Source organism: Lithobates pipiens, unplaced genomic scaffold, assembly GCF_037356315.1.
Source record: "Lithobates pipiens isolate NorthernLeopardFrog02 unplaced genomic scaffold, aLitPip1_a1.2 Scaffold_19, whole genome shotgun sequence".
Taxonomy (NCBI): domain Eukaryota; kingdom Metazoa; phylum Chordata; class Amphibia; order Anura; family Ranidae; genus Lithobates; species Lithobates pipiens.
This window is the reverse complement of record NW_027507764.1, coordinates 236,747,491-236,770,409: the sequence shown is the minus strand read 5'-3', so window position 1 is coordinate 236,770,409 and position 22,919 is coordinate 236,747,491. Positions and strand designations below refer to the sequence as shown.

General features: G+C 46.7%; 1 protein-coding gene across 1 annotated transcript in view; it reads right to left on the bottom strand.

Moving 5' to 3' along the window:
* OIP5 (Opa interacting protein 5) overlaps positions 1–22,919 on the bottom strand; it is a 233,061-nt gene that overhangs the window by 182,807 nt on the left and 27,335 nt on the right. Inside the window, exon 2 of the mRNA XM_077493941.1 lies at positions 1,136–1,202. Coding sequence (XP_077350067.1) covers positions 1,136–1,202 — 67 coding nt within the window. The remainder of the gene's footprint in view (positions 1–1,135; positions 1,203–22,919) is intronic.

Sequence of the window (22,919 nt, the reverse complement as noted above, 5' to 3'; positions counted from 1 at the left end):
AAACTGGTCCTTGGGACACAAAGTCTGGACAATCCAGAAGGGCCAGGAGTGAGTATGTCCAGGTATCGTGGAAGGGGCGAGTACTGTTATATGCATGTTCATATAAGTTTGCTAAGGTATTCTTTGAAGAGACAACGGTATAGTATATGAATAATATGACTTCTCCCCTTTGCTAGTATGTTGGTTATAGAGCTAGAATGATAAGTGCTCGATTCTGCTTGAAAAAAAATAAATAATAAATTTGTTTAACGTGTTTTGGTCACTCTTGGAATGGTATCAGAGTGGTATTTTGAAGTTTGTGGAAGAAATGTGTTTGGATGGAAGGGGGTTGTTGTAAGGCAAGGTAAGGGAGGGTTTTTGGACACCCCAAGGTGTATTATGACTGAGCAGAGGTAACTCCATATATCCCAAGTTGTATATTCAGACTCTATTTAAAGTCAACTAGTTAATAACAGGTTCTCTATAAAGCACACAAGGAAATATAGCTTATAGCAGCATCTTTCTATATAAATCTTCTTGTGGTAAGAGATATCTGGGCCCTTTCCTGTGTAATGAGACATGAAACGGGGAAGCAGGACCCATGACTATGACTCATGAAAGCAGATGGCGTAATGATATGAAATGTACACCTCTGTATTAACCCAGCCCATCTTCCATATTACGATTGGCTAATGATAACGTATATAAAAGTCGTATACCTGCCCAGAAATAAATCAGATAGCTTTGAACATAGATTTTGATACATCTTTTCTTGTGTTCACAAAGAAGCGCTCTCCTTGGTACTGCAGTGCTAAGCAGGTTTTGTGAGTGTGGTAGTTGCGGTTATTATACCTAGCTGGTCTTGTCAGGTATATAGAAATACCGTTTGATCCCACTTCATACAGAATAGACTAAAGGCACTTCAAAGAAAATGAGGCTAGCTGGGACTGGGAAGAGGTAAATGGGTCATGTCCCTGAATTTTTCACTTTTGCCACTGCCCAATCACCTGAAAGCACCTGGCCGCATATAACCTATGGTTTAGGACCAATTAGTAGGAAATTAAGATTCCATACAGTTATGAAAATACTGCATGCAAGATTGCATGAATGGCGTTTGAGGCATTGTAAAAATAACATCAATAAGCAGACAACCTACCAGCCTTCCAGTTCATCATCAATTCCAAATTCAAGGGTATCACTGATGTTAACATCACTTGTAACCTCTAGAACATAAAACAAAAAAGAAACTGTTAAAATTAATGGTAACCTTATAAAGAAAATGTGTTAATGGTTATGGAAAATTTAAAAAAATGCTAACACGTGATAATTCTGTTCACAAACTCATGGGTCTTAGAAAAGAATTTTAGATGGTGCACAAAATTAAAGTCATTAAAATAGTAAGTGAATAGTTACGATACAGCTGGAAGTGTTGCTGCGATATTTTGACAAAAAAAAAAAAAAAACTTTATATGAGCCAAAAGTATACAATATGTCACATTCAAGGCACATGTAATATTTTCACATTTTATTACAGCGCTAATTGCTGCAATTTCTTGAAAATGGCATTTTCCATAGGAATTAATGTCTCCAAAAATGGTTCCATAAAATGCATCAAAATTTGAACTACAAGGCACAGGACATGTGAATAGGCTTTTAACTGTACAAACTAATAATGCTGATAAAAGGTAAACATGTAGGCACCTTGTGATGTTTTAATGATTCTGTATTTGTATAAAAAAACAATTCCTTTATGCCAGAGGATGACCTTGTAATTCAACTAATACAAGCAACAATCTCAATGTTTATGATTAATACACTGTACTTATGGATTTTGAAATGTGGTTTGCATACTTTCATTATTAATGTTGACGCTATATGTTCAATTGTAGATAGTGTCAAGATCTTCCTGAAGAAGCGACAAGCAGTCGCGAAACTAGTTGAACGATCAACCTGGATACTATTCATAATACACGATTGTTTGATATAACTATGCTGTGTGTCAACAAATGCTTTTAAATTTTATATATATTCTCTTTGTCTAAATAAAAATTGTTTTAATATAAATATACTGGTTATACTTCCTGGGTATCAAGACAGTCCTTTACTCCACTGGGGGATGTTTTGGCTGGTTCGTGGTTTGAGTGTTCCACGTATAGGCCCCCCTTCCCTCAATTTTTGTTTCCTATAACCTCCTTAATGGTTTTAAAGGAGAATCTTCCTAGGTTGAGAATCCAACCTAGAGATTTCTGATATCTACAGCTGAGATCAGACTCTGGTTTTAGACCTGAGACTGAATGATCTATTAAAATTAGATCTAATAGGCTATGACCGTTATGCCTTGAGCCCTAAACCTGGCTAAAAAGGTGGTGCCAGAATCTTTCAGAACACTTGTAGTGCTGTGACTAAGCAGAATGGCAGTGCCACGATTGAAAAAAATAATTTTATATTTCAAACCACAGAAATTTCTGGTAAACGGGAATCTTTGGCACATGGAGATATGCAACTCCCCTCCTTACAGGATGGACACAGCTGATCGAATTATGAAAAGATCGGATGTTCAAGTGCCAATTCAGATCTCCAAAATATAGAATGGGTCTTACCGCTCTTTGGCTCTGGGACCTTAAAAACCCTGTTCCACTAAGGGAATCTGATATCACGACTGGGAACCCTCTCCTGAACCTGAACTGTTCCTTAACCCCTTGGAGTCCACATTCCAATGCATTGGCGTGACTCGGGCATCCCCATTGATCGCATGGAATTTGACCGGATCCACCGGGCCCTGGGGCCGAGGAAGGAAGGGGGGCCCCCTCGGGACATCATCATCAAGTTCACATACTACCGCACTAAGGAAACGCTCCTTAACCACTTTCAGACCGGACCATTTTGCTGGTAAATGACCAGAGGTCTTTTTACAATTTGGCACTGCGCTGCTTTAACTGGTAATTGCGCGGTCATGCAATGTTGTACCCAAACAAAAATTTGCGTCCTTTTCTTCCCACAAATAGAGCTTTCTTTTGATGGTATTTGATTGCCTCTGCGATTTTTATTTTTTTGCGATATAAATGGAAAAAGACCGCAAATTTTGAAAAAAAAATGATATTTTCTACTTTTTGTTATTAGAAAAATCCAATAAATTCAATTTTAGTCATACATTTAGGCCAAAATGTATTCAGCCACATGTCTTTGGTAAAAAAAAAGTCAATAATTGTATATTTATTGGTTTGCGCAAAAGTTGTCACATCTACAAACTAAGGTACGTTTTCTGGAATTTACGCAGCTTTTAGTTTACGACTGCCTATCTCAGTTCTTGAGGTGCTAAAATGGCAGGGCAGTACAAAACCCCCCCAAATGACCCCATTTTGGAAAGTAGACCCCCTAAGGAAATTGATAAGTGGCATGTTGAGCCCATCGAATATTTTATTTTTTTGCCTCAAGCGATTGAATAATGACAAAAAAATAATTTTTTTTTTTTTTTTTTTTTTACACAAAGTTGTCACTAAATGATATATTGCTCACACATGCTATGGGCATATGTGAAATGACACCCCAAAATAAATTCTGCTGCTTCTCCTGAGTACGGGGATACCACACGTGTGGGATTTTTGGGGAGCCTAGCCGCGTACGGGGCCCCGAAAGCCAAGAACCGCCTTCAGGTTTTCTAAGGGCGTAAATATTTGACTTCACTCCTCACTACCTATTACAGTTTTGAAGGCCATAAAATGCCAAGATGGCACAAAACCCCCACAAATGACCCCATTTTAGAAAGTAGACACCCCAAGCTATTTGCTGAGAGGCATTTTGAGTCCATGGAATATTTTATATTTTGCCACAAGTTGCGGGAAAATTACAAACTTTTTTTTTTTTTTTTTTTTCACAAAGTTGTCACTAAATGATATATTGCTCACGCATGCCATGGGCATATGTGAAATGACACCCCAAAATAAATTCTGCTGCTTCTCCTGAGTACGGGGATACCACATGTGTGGGACTTTTTGGGAGCCTAGCCGCGTACGGGGCCCCGAAAACCAAGCACCGCCTTCAGGCTTTCTAAGGGCGTACATTTTTGAGTTCACTTCTCACTACCTATTACAGTTTTGAAGGCCATAAAATGCCAAGATGGCACAAAACCCCCACAAATGACCCCATTTTGGAAAGTAGACACCCCTAAATTTAGGGGTACACTAGTGAGACTAGGTAATAAATGGCGGGTGCCCTGAAACTATAAAAAAAATAACTAACCAACCAGCGTCACCTGTAACAGTTATATGGTGATCACTGGTGAAAGGGTTAACTAGGGGGCAATCAGGGGGCTTTATGCGGTAGTATATGGGGGTCCCTGGCGCTATAAAAAGCTGCGGCGAACCTAAATACCTACCTGCCTAACTAGCATCACCTGTGACACTAATACAGTGATCAGAAAAACGATCGCTTATTAGGCTGGGTTCACACTGGAGCGATGTGGGAACGCCACGAATGCGCGGCGGGTTCCCGCATCACATGCCTCCCGGCGGCAGTTCACACTGCCCTATGCGAACTGCTGGGAGTGTCAGTGAAATGTTAATGACACCCCCAGATCAGTTCGCATATCGCAGTGCGATCTGCAAACTCGGATCGCATGGTGTGAACACCCATGCGATCCGATTCTGCTGCGGACCAAAAAAAGGGTCCCGTGCGAGTTTGCGGCGGGTGCGGCGGGTGCGACACGAATTCAGCCATACTATCTGTATGGCTGAACTCGAATCGCACAGAGATCGGATGTGATTTGCACTGCAGTGCGAATCACATCCGTTCTCATAAACCGCTGCAATGTGAACCCAGCCTTAGTGACACTGGCGACGGGGGGTGATCACGGGGTTAAACCTTTATTGGGGGGGTTAGAGGGGTACCTTAGAACTAAAGGAGGCTAACCCTAACTGCCCTAACAGTTATTACAGTCACAAATGACACCCGCCGGGTGATCAGGGGGGTTAAACCTTTATTAGGTAATAAATGGCGGGTGCCCTGAAACTATAAAAAAATAACTAACCAACCAGCGTCACCTGTAACAGTTATATGGTGATCACTGGTGAAAGGGTTAACTAGGGGGCAATCAGGGGGCTTTATGCGGTAGTATATGGGGGTCCCTGGCGCTATAAAAAGTTGCGGCGAACCCAAATACCTACCTGCCTAACTAGCGTCACCTGTGACACTAATACAGCGATCAGAAAAACGATCGCTTATTAGGCTGGGTTCACACTGGAGCGATGCGGGAACGCCACGAATCCGCGGCGGGTTCCCGCATCGCATGCCTCCCGGCGGCAGTTCACACTGCCCTATGCGAACTGCTGGGAGTGTCAGTGAAATAATGACACCCCCAGATCAGTTCGCATATCGCAGTGCGATCTGCAAACTCGGATCGCATGGTGTGAACACCCATGCGATCCGATTCTGCTGCGGACCAAAAAAAGGGTCCCGTGCGAGTTTGCGGCGGGTGCGACACGAATTCAGCCATACTATCTGTATGGCTGAACTCGAATCGCACAGAGATCGGATGTGATTTGCACTGCAGTGCGGTGCGAATCACATCCGTTCTCAAACCGCTGCAATGTGAACCCAGCCTTAGTGACACTGGCGACGGGGGGTGATCACGGGGTTAAACCTTTATGGGGGGGTTAGGGGGGTACATTAGAACTAAAGGGGGCTAACCCTAACTGCCCTAACAGTTATTACAGTCACAAATGACACCAATGCAAAAAAAAAAAAAAAAAAAAAAAAAAGCAATTGGTGTCACTGTGACTGGGGGGGCAGGGGTAATTGGGGGGGGGGGGGTGATCGGGGGGTAAAGGGGGGGTGTGAGTGTGCCTGGCATGTTCTACTGTATGTGTGGTGTGTTGGTGCAACTCACCGAACCTCTCTCCTCGGTGCCGGAACGAAAAATACCGACACGGAGGAGAGGAGAGAATACATCACTTCCTCTCCTGTGTTTACATTACAGGAGAGGAAGTGATGTCACGGAGGATTTCCATTCGTCGAGAGCGATCGCGAGGGGGAGGCCATGAATGAATGGCCGCCCCCTCATCCCGGATCGCTCTGGAAGGAATGCCGACCGCCGCAGGCACCGGGGGGGGGCCCCATCGGGCCCCCCACCCGCGGGCAGGCAGGGACTTATATATACGCCCATATGCCTGCCCGTGCCATTCTGCCGACGTATATCGTCGTGCGGCGGTCGGCAAGTGGTTAAGGCAGCATGGGACAAGCCTGATCTCCGTTTCCAAGGCCATAAGTACCAGCTCTTCACTGATTTGGCCCCCTCCACAGTGCAAAAGAGGAGACAACTGAAACCATATACTTCAGCTCTGGTGGAACGCCACATCAAATACACATGGGGCTTTCCTTTTCGCCTCGCTTTCACCTACCAAGGCCGGGGCTACACAGTGCGCACCGCGGAGGAAGCCCAGGCGACTTTTGAAGCACTACATTTGCTCCCCTCTTCGGATGACCCCAACCTCTGAGAGAAGGCTTCAGGTCCTGGGCCCTCTTCTAGGCGCTTAGGCCATGTGGGAACCAGTCAGCAACCGGAAACGCCCCCTTCCCGCTACCCAGTCACATGCTCGATCCCCCTATTCAGATCCGGGATGTCGACCGCATGGGTGAGCCCGCCCATGATCCCTTGCTTTTGGTTCGGTTGCCCTCCCGGGCCTTTGAAGCTCTGTTTGTTTCTGCCTGGTGCTGGATTTTGTCTCATACCAGATGATGGGACCATGCTCTCCTGGCCCATACCTCCCCCCTCCCTTCCTTGTTTTTACTTAATCTAAAGGCCCTATGCGCCTTCACCTAAGACTTTAGGCTTTTGTCAGTGCTCCAGCCCTACTATGACTGCCTAGTTTTGCCCAAGCCCCCCAGATTATCTTGGGGCCTTCTCTTGGACCAATTTTTTCTTTATTTTTTAAAGAAAGTGGGACTATAACCTTGGTGGGATAGGGGCAGTCTGGGGGGCCGGTTCCAGGGCTTACTGTATATAAAGTCTAATTTCCTATGTATATTGGTTAGTTTTTGGACCCTAACAACTATAAAGGGCTCTAATATTTCCATCTTTTACCCTGCCTTCCCTCCTCATCCCCACTCCCTCCTCATCCATGCCCCCTCCCCGTTTCCCTTCCATTCCCCTGCTCCCCATACCCTGCGCCTCCCTTCTCCCCTTCCTGCACTTTCCTTCTCCCCCCCCCCCCCTTAAATTATTTTTTTTCTTTTCTCTTCCCTGTTCCCCCCCCCCCCCCACTTCCTTGCGTCAAGCCATGGTTTATTTCAGGTCTATCCCCCTTAAGTGTGCGGGCCATGATCAGCACTGGTGGCCCCCCGCTGGACCGTGGCCCTAGGCCATACGGGGTCCCCTCTCTTATTGTTGGACCCCTGGGGGCCTGGCGGCGCTCCGGCGTGGGGGGGTCACGTTCGGGGACAGGGGTTGTGTTCTGTCCTTGGGCGCTCCCAGCGGGGGGGCGCCGGCTGGGGAGGACCTTTAATCCCACTGTTAGTTTTATTCACTGCTACCCGGTAGCAGTACTACGGGATGGGCTTAGCTCGTCTCACCTGTTTTTGTTCTAGTTTTAATTGCCCTGTGCAGGGGCGGTAATAAGATAATGTAGTAATATTCTAGTACTACTGTAGTATTACTTTTGTTAATGCTGTTATGTTTTGCTATTTGTTAGCCTTGTGGTTGGTGGTAGAGCTACCTCCTTTAGTGTCCTGCTGCAGGATGCAATGCCCACCAATTGTGGTTTCTCTCTCTCTCTCACACACTCTCCTCACTCTCCTCAGAATGTGCTGAAAATATTCTTGCAGAACATCCATGGGTTCAATTCCCCCATTAAGAGGTCGAAGGAATATTTGTCCTCCCATTATCCAGTGTTTTTTTACAGCTTCCGCTTCTGAGAAGCAAAGAGGGGTGCTGATGGCCTTTAGGCGTAACCTCCAATTTACCTGTTCTAAGGAAATAGCGGACCCTACGGGTAGATATTTGATCTTGCAGGGCACCCTCTGGGACAAGGAGGTCACTTTGGTTGGGTATTACGCTCCTAACTCATTTCAACACAGGTTTTTCTCCCATGTGTTTCAGGTGATCACTAGGCACCAAAAAGGTCTTCCGATTATGATGGGAGACTCCAACTCTGTTTTTAACTCCTCTTTGGACAGGCGTAGTCTCAGGGAAGTGCCTCCGTCCCGTGATGCCTCCCAAGAACAAATATTGCATGATCTCTTCCAGTCATATGGCATGGTGGACGTGTGGCGCGAGCAACATCCGTTGTCACAGGAATTTACCTTTTTTTCTAACCCCCACCAGAGTTTTTGTAGAATAGATCACATGTTTCTGCAACTTAGCTCCCTGCCGTTGGTACATAAGATCACTATGGCTACCTCTCCCTGGTCTGATCATGATTCCCTGATGCTCAGAATATCCTTGGCGGGATTCTACCGCCCGGCCCATCTCTGGCGGCTTAATGAATCCCTCCTGAGTACGCAAGCTACATCCTCTCAGATAAAAACACATATCCAAACCTATTTCACAGAAAATGTAGGCTCAGTTGATTCTCCAGTTGCCTTGTGGGAAGCCCACAAGGCGACAGTCAGGGGACACCCAATCCAGATCACTTCCCATACAAAGCGGGCCAGGGAGCAGCGGATACGGGAGTTGACCTTGTTAGAAGCGGCAGATGCGACGTGGAAGGCGCGTCCTACGGTAGCCCATAGGCGGACACGTGACAACTTGGCCACTGAGTTGGACCTGTTCGCCTCTGCTCAGACGGAGAAAGCTCTGTGCTGGTCCAAATATACATTTTACAGTTGCTCGAACAAACCTGGTCCTATGTTGGCTAGGAAACAATTCAGTGGGATGTCCGGGCAGGCAAGTTCGATTACAGGTGACAGGTGGGGGATTCACGTCAAATCCATCCAAGGTAGCTGCTGGCTTTGCCTCCTTCCTCTCCTCCCTCTATAGTGGACCAGCTGCCTTCGACCGAGACAGGACCGAGAGTTTCAATCAATTAGTCTTCCTTTATTGTCCTCAGCGGCACAGGCCAATTTGAATGCTCCCATAACTGAAATGGAGGTCGCCCAAGCCCTAAAGTCCCTTAAGCCATCCAAGGCCCCGGGTCTGGACGGCTTTACCGGTCTATACTATAGGACATTTGCATCCCTGCTCACGCCCCATTTAACATCTTATTTCAACGCCTGGCGGGAAGGTGCGAGACCCTCGCCGGACTCGCTGACAGCCCATATCTCTATGATCCCCAAGTCATCCGAGGAAGCCACAGACCCACAGTCCTTTCGTCCCATCTCCCTGTTGAATGTTGACCTGAAGGTTCTGGGAAAGGTTCTGAGCACGCGAGTCAACAGATATCTTCAGGACCTCATCTTTTTTGTTGTTTTGTTTTTTTATAAATTAGGTTGTCTGATGTCTACTGTAACCAGTAATCATTTGTACGCTTTTGTAATACTTCATTTGCAATAAAAACCTTTGTAAAAGAAATATGCGGGCTTCCTTTCTGAACCTTTCCCGATACTCCGGGGGACTAGACAGGGATGCCCTATTTATCCTGGCATTGGAGCCACTGGCGGCGATCAGGGCCAACGGTGATATCTCGGGAATCCCTTACGCAGGCACTCAATGTAAAGTGAACCTCTTTGCGGACGACGCCCTATTGACCCTGTCCAACCTGCAACTAGTATTAGACCGATTTTCGGCCTTCTCAGGTCTTCAAATTAACCTCTCCAAGACCGCAGCGATGAATGTCAACCTCCCTCTGGAACTGGTGCAGCGCCTTCAGGACCATTTTCCATACCGTTGGGCATCCCACTTGATTGATTATTTAGGTGTCAAATTGACGCCGTCTTATTCTTCCCTTTTCTCTGCCAATTATTATCCCATGTTGCGAACGGTGTCCACCCTTATGCAAGCCTGGCAATTCCCCACACTCTCATGGGTAGGCAGGATCTCGGCGGCGAAGATGACCATCCTCCCTAAAGTCCTTTATTATTTTCGTACTTTGCCTGTCCGGGTACCCACTTTTTTTCTTCGACTCCTGCAGAATAGGATCCTCCAAATTATACGGGCGCGCAAACGCCCCAGGGTACCTAGAGCGACCCTTTATACCCATAGGCTCCGGGGAGGCTTGGGGTCCCCCAATATCTCTAAATACTACACAGCGGCCCAGATCGCTCCGTTGACTATGCTCCATGCAACCACGGATGTTCCTCTGTGGGTGCTCCTGGAGGTGCCTGGCTGTGACCCTTGTGCACTTCAGGCACTCCTCTGGCTCCCCAGAAATCTGCGCCCTCCCTCCCTAAGCCCCATGCTCCTACATAGTCTGCAGGTGTGGGACTCAGTTCACTTTTCCAGCAATCTGATGTCCCCCTTTCTACCCCTACTCCCCAACCCCCATAACCCTCTTTTCCCCCCGGGTCTGGAGGAGCCCCAGGCATTTTCCTGGTGGTCTTCACATGGCTACCCACGAGTCCAAAATTTTCTTTCCTCACGCTTATTCCCCTCCTGGGAGAGTATCCAGGAAACAAAAGGGGCGCCGGCTAACGAGCATTATCACTTTAACCAATTAAAGCACTGGATTGCAACGTTGCGCCGCATGTCCACCTACCCCTTCCAAAAAAACGTTTTTTGAACATTCATGCCAACACGCCCCAGGCCTTATTTATTTCGGCCATTTATGCCTCCCTGAATAGTCGCCCGCCATCAGCACCCCTCTCTTATATGACTCAAATGGGAAAAGGACCTTCAGGCCCCAGTAGACCCAGAGGACTGGAGCAGGGCCTGGAAAACAATCACCAAATGCTCGTTCAACACAAATACCCTAGAGGCTGCATATAAAGTAATGCTCCGATGGTATTGGGTACCTGCCCGCACAGCTCGGGCTTTCCCTGGGAGTACGGACAGATGCTTCCGCAACTGTGGACAGCGAGGTGATGTTATGCATACATGGTGGGCTTGCCCAAGGCTGGTGGGGTTCTGGTCTAGGATTTTTGGTTTGCTGCAGACACTTTTCCACCTAACCATCCGAAGGGACGCTAAGCTAGCTCGCCTACATTGCCCGGTACCTGGTTTGCGGGGCCCTCAACAGAAGTTGGCTACTTATTTATAGCGGCCAAGCGGACCATTGCCCAAGCCTGGAAGTCCCAACGGGTATATTTTCAAGGTGTTAAAACCCGCATGACTGCAATGTTACTTCAGGAACGCATGTCCAGTATTGTTCACGATTGTCATGCTAAATTTCTAAAAATCTGGGAGCCGTGGAACTCCTATGAGTTTCCTGCGCTCCAAGTTGCATGCCTGGGCTTGGTCCAACTCCTCTTGGCGAGGCGCCCACACCCGAACTTTCCCCCTCCTTCCCCCTCTTTTCTTTTGTTCCATATCTCTCTTCACTCTTCTTTGTAATCTCTCCCATTGCTAACGAATACTGCTGCCCCCCCCTGTAGGAGGGGGTAGTGGAAGAAGGGCCTGCCCTCCGGAAACGACGAGGGAATGAGTTGCCTGGTTCTGGAGCCAGTCTCGATACCATCCCCTACTCATTGTCCCTCCTTTTCTTTTGTTTATTATAAGTATAATGTGATGGTTGGCCTTTTGGTTTCATATTCATGCTTTGTAGCCCCTGCGAGGGCGCACAAGGAGCAGATTGTAGTCTCTTGTTTATTCAAATTTTCAATAAACATATTGAAACAGAAAAGGAAAATCCAACCTTAACTTGCTGGATCCGTTAACTTCAGTGCATTATCCACTGGACATGCAAGACTCCGCTCACTGAGGTGATTGCAGCATTAATTGCTGGAACCACCCCCCCCCCCCCCCCCAATTCTTTCATAGAAATGTTGCCATTCTGAATACATAGCTATGCATGAATAGGAAAAACATACCCATGTGGGGGAGGTTCAAATGAACCCTATTAGAGGTAGATACCTCAAGAGCCTTTGCTGCAGGCAACACATGGGTTAAGTTAGGGAGTAGACAAACACCTGACTTGTGTGGCTATTCCCTCCCTGTTAGAACCCTCCGAAGAGGACAAATGAGTATCTTCCAATATTTAGGAAGATCTACCTGATCCCCAGCCTCCTGCACCGCAACAAAAGGGCCCAGAAGACTAGATGGGAATCTGCTATGTTGTTAGGCCCTACTATGGAGAGACATCATAGCAATAATCAAATGGTATAAGAAAAAAAAAACCTGTTTGTATGAAATACACAGGGACAGACGTGTTCTACCCTTGATGGCTCATCTAACTGGCCATATTTTTCTTTTCACCTCTCAGGGGAGGAAGACATTCTTTTGGAAGGGTTTTTAGTTTGTTGTATACCATTAACTCCTTAGAACCCTTAGAGGAATTCCTGGTCCCTTTGTAACTCATAGCTTACAGTACAAAGTATTCAAAAACCTATTAAATATACTGAAAATGGCCGCACCAATGCAAATGATACCTCAGTAAACAGTTTGAAGTAAGTAAATATTAGTGTGCTAAAATCAATTAAAATGGTCAAAAAATGTAATTAAACACAACACTGTCTACACTTTACATGGACATGTAGGATCCATCCTACACCGATATCCATAAAAAGTGCTCTAGTGCATATATATGTGCAAAGTCGTACATAAATAAAGTACCCAATGTGCATACAAGGTGCAATCCTCTTATGTATACTTCAAAAAAAAAAATGCTATTAACGGATTTAATCAAATAAAATGCTTTAAGGGCTAAAGTGTTATAAATGCGGAAAAAAAAAAAAAAAAAAAAAAAAGAGGGGTACGTATGAATATCCCAAAAACAGCCCCCAATTTCACATTGGATAGAAAATATATATATTAGTGTAGGCTTCATACAATCAATGATAAGGTGCTCTAGTGCATAAAAGGTGCCAAAAATATCAAAAGTAGCATCAGTCAGAGTAAGCTTTATCATCTCATATCAGAATAATTTCTTGATCATACATCACGGGACACAGGAGCTTCATTACATAGTGAGTTATATAGGCACCTCTGGTGATTGGACACTGGTTAACCCCCAATTAAGGAGAATTCCTCCCCTATATAACCCCTCCCATATGGGAGGCACCTCAGTTTTTTCGCCAGTGTCTTGGTGGTTGGTCACGTAAAATGTGCTATGAAGAAAGCTCTGTGCAGGTCCCTGCAGGGTTATAAGGGCTATGATAACCGGATCCATATCTCGGGCCGATATTTTGACTCCCAAGATAGTATGGTACCCGGGCCTCGTCATCCAAAGAAACAAGGTTTTGCCTGTAAGTCCTCTACTATTTGGAAGACTGGGCTCTGGGAAAACCAGGCTTGGTGTACTATTTATATAGTGGCACGAAAGTTTCTGGCAGTCTTTTACAAGGTCCAGGTAAGAGGTTCCTCTGAGAAAGAACCCAAAAAATCCGGAAGGTTGGCACAACTCTGCCCGCCGTGATGGCTGAAGGCTCGAATCTGTCCATTTTCAGCAATTCCTGCGGCAAGGACAGGTAAGAGAAGTTAATCCTATATAAATTATATATTATGGATTTCTTCATTTGGGTAGATGTATGTCTTACCTGGTTTCCACCACTAGAGGGAGTAAGAGCAGCCTGATGCATAATTATATGCCTTTTCAGATACACACGCTCAGTGAAGCCTGTTTTTTTCCAGATGACTCACGTCTCCACTGCAGTCTACCACAATAGAGGTTTTAAAAAAAAAAAAAAAAAAAAAGAAGGAGGGGTCCCGTGCGGCTCCGTAGGTGATCCCCCTTCCCCCCTGGATGACCGGCAGTCCTCGAGCACGCGCGCTCCCATGCTAATGGAAGGGGGGGGTGTGGTTGAGAGCCGTGCATTTTGCTTTACTGCGCAGGCGCCAATTTTAAAAAGCCCAGAGCGCCAGGGGGCTGTAAGTGGAAGACACAGGAGCTGTGGGCAGCAAGCATCCTGAGGGATTGGATCCAGGCAAACCTAAGACACCTACTCAGCATCAGGTTGTGCAGTTTAAGCATATATATTTATTGTGAGACTTTGAGCACAACAGTGATTGCACTTTTGTACTAGTACCTCTGCTTTGTAGCTTAGGACTAGGTCTCCTCGTAAGAGGGTCTTAGGGGGAGGTAACAAGGGCACTGGTAAATCACCACCTAGGTCTAGGGGTTCTAAAATGCCTGTAGGATTACCACCCCCCCCCCCCTGCAAGACTGGAGCCAGCCTCACAGGATGAGTCAGTGCCCCTGTCAGGTTTTGCAGCCTCCCTTAATGTTTCAGCCCTGGTATATGTCACTGAAGACTTCCTTAGGGCTACATTGGAGGGTTTTGAAGGGAGAATCATGAATTTTATTTCAGCTTCCCTAAAAGATAGCAGGTAAAAAGGGGCAGATCCCCTCCCTCTGCTGAAATTCCTCTTTCAGATGACACCTCTGACAATGAGGAGAGATCCCCATCTTGGAACAGGGATCAAGAGCAGTCGGATGAGTCAGGGGAAGAGGAGAGAGTCCCCTCCTCCCAGGCACTCAGAAAACAGGTTCAATATTATACTGAGTTGGTGCGTACCTGCAATATATGAAATAATAAACGATATTTCAAAGTCTTAAGTATATGTTGAAATCGATCAATCTTGTGCGACGAATTTCCTTAATTAGATCTAAATCAGCGTAATTCAAAAAATGTGTATTTATTTGTACACATTTAAATACAAAAGGATGCTTACAAAAATAGTACAATAATATCTTAATTTCTTTCTTTCAATATATCAAATCATGTCTCATTTAAAATGGCGGAATAACCCTTTGTATGCTGGCAGGCTGTGTGCAAGACATGTGTCTTTCTTATATGCTGCTGAGCTTTCCAAGAGACATCTGCCTCCTTGTGTGTGTAAGATTCAAGAGGAAGTCTTCCTCCCAGGTTTACCATTATATTAACCTACATTCCTGAGTTCCGGCCGAAAGATAACTCCTCCCTCACAAGGGTATGGGCGAAGGAGAACACAGCTCCACATTCTAATGACAGGATGTAAGGGGGAAGGGAGAATTTAGACTTAGACTCTAGAAAAATATTGTCTCAACTTACATAGGCCTCCTCACTTACATATAAAATGACTTTCTAAAAACATATATATATAATGAACTGGAGAATATTAACATAAACAACATTTATCAAAATCCTGACAGGTTTTAAATATTTACTTCTTCAATTATCGCAAGTCATAACATAAAAATTATTGTCTCAAAGTTCTTTCACACAGTATGGAAATATTATTATTCTGAATAAAGTATAATAAAGCCAATTAAAATTTAGATATTAAGAATATAACAGTACCACATTCAGAATGCCCGCTGCTGAGGTCGCAACATCCTTCGTTTCTTCCCTGGGAATCAGGAAAATCCCACAGACTGCCTTTTCCTATCCAATTCATCCCTTAATGGATAAATTGTTGTATGAGGATTGGGGACATCCCGATAAACCATTTGCTCCTCCTAAAAGGTTTTCTATGCATTATCCTCTGGAGGAAAGTTTCACCAAGAAATGGGGGGTCCCATCTGTCAATGCGGCTGTTTCTTGTGTGAATAGAAACCTGACCTGACCTTTGGATAATGCTCAGGTATTTAAGGATCCAACTGATAAGAAGCTGGAAATACTAGTGAAAGCCTCCTTTTCCATGGCTGGCGCTGTAGTGCAACCTACAGTCGCAGCTGTGGGGTTGTGTCAGTTCAAGGAGCAAGTTAAGCAGATGCTTGGCCAGTGAGGAAGTGGAGAATTATGCAGAAATACCTCAAATTCTGTGTTTTATGATTGATGCAATTTTGGATTCTGTCCAACAAGCATCTAGTTTGTCTCTCCTGTTGGTACACATGCGAAGGGGAAATGGTCTGCGATCGAGAAGCTATTGCCCATAAATGTTTTGGAGATCCGGGCAGTTTATATGGCTCTCATAAACTGGTCTCACAGACTACGGGGTCTCCCTGTTTGGATAAAGAGGTGAAACGCATACTTGCTTGGGCAGAAAGACATGTTCCATGCCTTTCTGCAGTCTTCATTCCAGGAGTGGAAAATTGGCAGGCGGATTTTCTGAGCCACCAGCAGTTGTGCCCAGGAGAATGGGCTCTGCACCCCGACGTTTTTCGGAACATATGTCGCAGGTGGGGCACTCCAGACGTAGATCTGTTTGTGTCCAGATTCAACAGAAAGCTGGACAAATTTGTGTCAAGGACAAGAGATGCACTTGCTCAGGGGTCAGATGCTCTGACAGTTCCCTGGGACCAGTACAATCTAATTTATGCCTTCCCACCATACCCACTTCTGTCACGGTTCCTGGTAAGAGTCAAGAGGGAAACAAAGTCGGTGCTTTTGGTAGCCCCGGCTTGGCCCAGGCGACCTTGGTAAGCAGAGATCATGAAGTTGGCAGTAGGCAGGCCGTGGATCCTCCCTCTCCGGCCAGATCTACTCTCGCAGGGTCCAATTTACCATCCTGCTTTACACAGTCTGAGTTTAATGGTTTGGCTGCTGAGACCGTGGGCTTTCGGGGCCAGTCCTTTCTACTCTGGTCAATGCCAGAAAGCCGGCCTCCAGGCTTATTTACTACAAAATCTGTAAGGCATACGTTTCCTGGTGTGAACCCTGGGGATGGCATCCTAGAAAGTATGTCACTAGCAGGATCTTGGCTTTTCTCCAGTCAGGCCTGGAAATGAATTTGGCCATAAGCACTATCAAGAAGGGATGCACTGAAATTTTGGCCGCCGAAACATATCGGCCGAAAATGGTGTTTTCGGCAAAATGCCGAAAGGAAAATCTTGCCGATAATGGGACCGAAAATGGGGGGGGGGCCTGTGCGGGGCTCCGCCCCCTGGTGCCGCCCATTGCACGGGTGTTTTCCTGGCTTGTCCCCAGTCCTCTGTCCTCCCTCCCTCCTTTCCTCCCGCCCCGACAGTGCGGTGATCTCTGTGTGTCACGGAGCTGTGCATTGAATTGCCCGGGCGGCTGCAGTAACAATGTCCCGCCTCCTGTGACAGACGGTACACTGATCCAATGGCGGGACATTGAATCAGCGTGACGCGATTACAGGAGGCAGGACATTGTTACTGCAGCCGCCCGGGAAATTCAATGCACAGCTCCGTGACACACGGAGATCACCGCACAGATCTGGGCATGGGTAAGGCTGCATTTAGACACTGCATAAGGGGGAAAGAGTGTGCCCAGGGCAAGCATCGCAGAGTTTTGTCCGCAGCTAAATCAAGTTTTTTGTGCCCACAGTGCTGCTGCATCCAAAAGTCATTTGTTTGCCTCTGAGACCTCTGGCCACTAGTGTGAATGGAGCCATGCTATATAAACCAGGTCACAGGACAAAGGCTGTACTCACTTGACCATATAAAAAAATAATAATCTTGATTTTGACCCAGCTAGTTTTTTATCGCCATGTGATAGAATGGGGAAGGGTTAAGTTATTGCTAGTAGAGGTAACGATATGAGCATTCCCAATAGAAGTCTGTTGGAACGGAACCAGGTAGCTTGCTTGGGGCCAGTTCACACCAGATGCAGTTCCGTGTGCTTTTTTTTTTTTTTTTTTTTTTTTTGCACAAAATGCATGCACAGTGTTTTCCATGTATTCCAATGGCTCTAGTTCACACCATGCAGTCAGTTTCCACACCGGAAACTGACTGCATGGTGTGAACTAAAGCCATGGGAATACATGGAAAACACTGTGCATGTATTTTTATCAGGCAGGCTGCATCTGAGGGGGAACTGGTGAGGCTGCTTTGATCTCCTGTACCATGCCTGCAGTCTCTGACCATCTCCTGTACCATGCCTGCAGTCTCTGACCATCTCCTGTACCATGCCTGCAGTCTCTGACCATCTCCTGTACCATGCCTGCAGTCTCTGACCATCTCCTGTACCATGCCTGCAGTCTCTGACCATCTCCTGTACCATGCCTGCAGTCTCTGACCATCTCCTGTACCATGCCTGCAGTCTGACCATCTCCTGTACCATGCCTGCAGTCTGACCATCTCCTGTACCATGCCTGCAGTCTGACCATCTCCTGTACCATGTCCCCAGTCTCTGACCATCTCCTGTAATATGTCCCCAGTCTCTGACCATCTGCTGTATGAAAATATTTTTTAAAAACAGTCATTTTCGGTATCGGTGCTGTTTCGTTATCGTTTTTTTGGTTTTCGGCCTAGTGTATTTTTCATTTTCGGTATCGGTTTCGGCACCAAAAAACCCATTCGGTGCACCCCTACTATAAAGGTGCAGATTTTGGCCTCGTCAGTGTTTTTCCAGAAGCCACTTGCATCACATTCCCTTGTGCGGGCTTTCATCTGGGGGCTATGCGGATAAGGCCGCCAGTCAAACCTATGGTATGCCAATGGGATCTGAATTTGGTTCTCTCGGCTTTGCAGGGGCAACCATTTGAACCTTTGCATAAGGTTTCATTAGTTCTTTTGACTAAAAAATTGGTTTTCTTGATAGCCATATCCTCGGCTAGAAGAGTGTCAGAACTAGCAGCTCTCTCCAGCAAGGAACCTTATCCAATTATTCATAAGGACTGGGTGGTAATGCGTCCCAACAGGTCCTTTCTGCCTAAGGTAGTTTCAGGATTCCATTTGAATCAAGATGTAATCCTATCATCCTTTTTTCCCCGGACCCACAGTCCGCAGAAGAAGAATCTTTGCACACTTTAGATGTGGTAAGGACAATCAGTATCTATCTTCAGGCAACTGCTCAGATAAGAAAAACAGATTGCTTATTTATTTTGCCGGAAGGCCCTAGGAAGGGCCAGGCGGCATCTAAATACTCTCTCAAGGTGGATTAGACAGGTTATTTTTCAGGCCTATATAGTGTAAAAGGGTAAGATCCCTCCCTTTCAAGTGAAAGCGCACTCAACGAGGGCTATAGGTGCTTCTTGGGCAGTGCATCACCAGGCCTCCCTGGCTCAGATCTGTAAGGCTGCAACTTGGTCATCATTCCACACATTCACCAGATTTTATCAAGTGGATGTCAGAGGGCAAGAGGATATCGCCTTTGGGCACAGTGTACTGCAGGCTGCAGTTTAGATCCTCTGGTCCTTGGCAGTCTAATTCTGATCTGTGTCTCCCTCCCCTCAAACTGAGCATTGCTTTGGGACATTCCACTATGTAATGAAGCTCCTGTGTCCCGTGATGTATGATCAAGAAAATAGGATTTTTTTTTTTTTTTTTTTTTTTTTTTAATACAGCTTACCTGTAAAATCCTTTTCTTGATAGTACATCACGGGACACAGGGCTCCCGCCCCTCTTGGGTTTTACGTGGTTCCTTTTTGCTTTGCTACAAAACTGAGGTGCCTCCCATATGGGAGGGGTTATATAGGGGAGGAATTCTCCTTAATTGGGGGTTAACCAGTGTCCAATCACCAGAGGTGCCTATATAACCCACTATGTAATGAAGCTCCTGTGTCCCGTGATTTATGATCAAGAAAAGGATTTTACAGGTAAGCTGTATAAAAAAAAAATCCTATTATCCTCTCCGTTGTTTGTTGCTTTTCTATTCCTTTAAACCCTGTGTTCAGGTAAATAAGCTACTTCTTGAAGGGCGTGGCCTGGACCAGCATGTGAGAGGAAGCGTTTCTCACAGCTCTAAGATCCGCCGATTGATCCTCTCAGCAGCAATCCGCGGCCACACAACAGCTTCCCAGCCAGATACCGACCTCCTCCCCCTCCCGGACCAACCACCTGCTCTCTGCACCCGCTGAAAGGCAAGAAAAATGGAGGAAAGCATGCCCTCCGAATTCCAAGATGGAGCCGCCGCAGCCATGGTACAGCGCACACCAATGACAGGCCTGTCCTCCCCTGGGCAATGACAGACCCAGGGGAGGACAGGCCAGAGGATCACAGAAGCTCCAGGGTAAGGATCCTCCGAGAGACATGCTTTATTACATACCCAGAAGCTGGGGTGCCACCTGGATAGAGAGGATGGGGGAGGGGGTGGCTGAGCCGGAGCAGGGAGATGCTAGTGCAGGCATGTCCAAAGTCCGGCCCGCGGGCCAATTGCGGCCCGCGGTCTGGTTTTGAACGGCCCGCCTGGTCTTTCTCAATTTATTGTGCTGCGGGATTAGGGCTGTCAGATCAGCCGATCCCCGTCACTGTGAGAAGCTCCGTGAGCTTCAAAAGTGAAAGTAAAGTGCAGAGGATTGTGCTGTGCTCTCTGCTTCCCCCTACAGTGCAGTACCCGGCTGAATGAGGAAGCTGCAAAGGTACTGTACTACAAGCTAGATTAGTGTTAAAAAGGCCTTTATTCATGTGTCTGTCTGTCTGTGTGTGCGCACACATGTGTCTGTCTGTCTGTCTGTGTGTGCGCACACATGTGTCTGTCTGTCTGTCTGTGTGTGCGCACACATGTGTCTGTCTGTCTGTCTGTGTGTGCGCACACATGTGTCTGTCTGTCTGTCTGTGTGTGCGCACACATGTGTCTGTCTGTCTGTCTGTGTGTGCGCACACATGTGTCTGTCTGTCTGTCTGTGTGTGCGCACACATGTGTCTGTCTGTCTGTCTGTGTGTGCGCACACATGTGTCTGTCTGTCTGTCTGTGTGTGCGCACACATGTGTCTGTCTGTCTGTCTGTGTGTGCGCACACATGTGTCTGTCTGTCTGTCTGTGTGTGCGCACACATGTGTCTGTCTGTCTGTCTGTGTGTGCGCACACATGTGTCTGTCTGTCTGTCTGTGTGTGCGCACACATGTGTCTGTCTGTCTGTCTGTGTGTGCGCACACATGTGTCTGTCTGTCTGTCTGTGTGTGCGCACACATGTGTCTGTCTGTCTGTCTGTGTGTGCGCACACATGTGTCTGTCTGTCTGTCTGTGTGTGCGCACACATGTGTCTGTCTGTCTGTCTGTGTGTGCGCACACATGTGTCTGTCTGTCTGTCTGTGTGTGCGCACACATGTGTCTGTCTGTCTGTCTGTGTGTGCGCACACATGTGTCTGTCTGTCTGTCTGTGTGTGCGCACACATGTGTCTGTCTGTCTGTGTGTGCGCACACATGTGTCTGTCTGTCTGTCTGTCTGTGTGTGCGCACACATGTGTCTGTCTGTCTGTCTGTCTGTGTGTGCGCACACATGTGTCTGTCTGTCTGTCTGTGTGTGCGCACACATGTGTCTGTCTGTCTGTCTGTGTGTGCGCACACATGTGTCTGTCTGTCTGTCTGTCTGTGCGCACACATGTGTCTGTCTGTCTGTGTGTGCGCACACATGTGTCTGTCTGTCTGTCTGTGTGTGCGCACACATGTGTCTGTCTGTCTGTGTGTGCGCACACATGTGTCTGTCTGTCTGTGCGCACACATGTGTCTGTCTGTCTGTCTGTCTGTGTGTGCGCACACATGTGTCTGTCTGTCTGTCTGTCTGTGTGTGCGCACACATGTGTCTGTCTGTCTGTCTGTCTGTGTGTGCGCACACATGTGTCTGTCTGTCTGTCTGTCTGTCTGTGTGTGCGCACACATGTGTCTGTCTGTCTGTCTGTCTGTGTGTGCGCACACATGTGTCTGTCTGTCTGTCTGTGTGTGCGCACACATGTGTCTGTCTGTCTGTCTGTCTGTCTGTCTGTGTGTGCGCACACATGTGTCTGTCTGTCTGTCTGTCTGTCTGTGTGTGCGCACACATGTGTCTGTCTGTCTGTCTGTCTGTGTGTGCGCACACATGTGTCTGTCTGTCTGTCTGTCTGTCTGTGCGCACACATGTGTCTGTCTGTCTGTCTGTCTGTGTGTGCGCACACATGTGTCTGTCTGTCTGTCTGTGTGTGCGCACACATGTGTCTGTCTGTCTGTCTGTCTGTGTGTGCGCACACATGTGTCTGTCTGTCTGTCTGTCTGTGTGTGCGCACACATGTGTCTGTCTGTCTGTCTGTCTGTGTGTGCGCACACATGTGTCTGTCTGTCTGTCTGTCTGTGTGTGCGCACACATGTGTCTGTCTGTCTGTCTGTCTGTGTGTGCGCACACATGTGTCTGTCTGTCTGTCTGTCTGTCTGTGTGTGCGCACACATGTGTCTGTCTGTCTGTCTGTCTGTGTGTGCGCACACGTGTCTGTCTGTCTGTCTGTCTGTGTGTGCGCACATGTCTCTGTATGTGTGTATGTGTGCGCGCACATGTCTCTGTATGTGTGTATGTGTGTGTGCACATGTCTCTGTATGTGTGTGTGTGTGTGTGTGCACATGTCTCTGTATGTGTGTATGTGTGTGTGCACATGTCTCTGTATGTGTGTATGTGTGTGTGCACATGTCTCTGTATGTATGTGTGTGTGCACATGTCTCTGTATGTATGTGTGTGTGCACATGTCTCTGTATGTATGTGTGTGTGCACATGTCTCTGTATGTATGTGTGTGTGCACATGTCTCTGTATGTATGTGTGTGTGCACATGTCTCTGTATGTATGTGTGTGTGCACATGTCTCTGTATGTATGTGTGTGTGCACATGTGTGTGTGTGCACACGTGTCTGTATGTATGTATGTGTATGTATGTCTGTATGTGTGTGCATTTATGTATGCATGTCTGTGTGTGTATGTGTGTGTCTGTATATATGTCTGTATGTACGTGTGTGTGCACATGTGTCTGTATTTCTGTATGTGTCTGTAAGTATGTGTATGCATATATGTCTGTATGTGTGTGCGGCGTGCATTTGTCTGTATGTGTGCCTGCATTTGTGTGCTTGTGTCTGTGTGTATGTTACCTTTAATCCGGACCCCCCTCCCCCCCTTCTTATACCATCAAAACTGCTTTTGTAGGGCTTGTGTGTGATATTAGCCAGGACTGCTGCTCCTCTGAAAAGCAACCCATGCACAGATCTCTTTTCAGAGGCATTTGAATGGCGGTAAAGAGGCATTATGTTGCCTCCTCACCACCTGTTTTAAGCCCATAAATGCAACATCTGTGTGGCTGTGTACTGAATACTCTCAAAGAACAGTTTGGGAGGCTGAGGGAAGATGTCTCCCTGCTA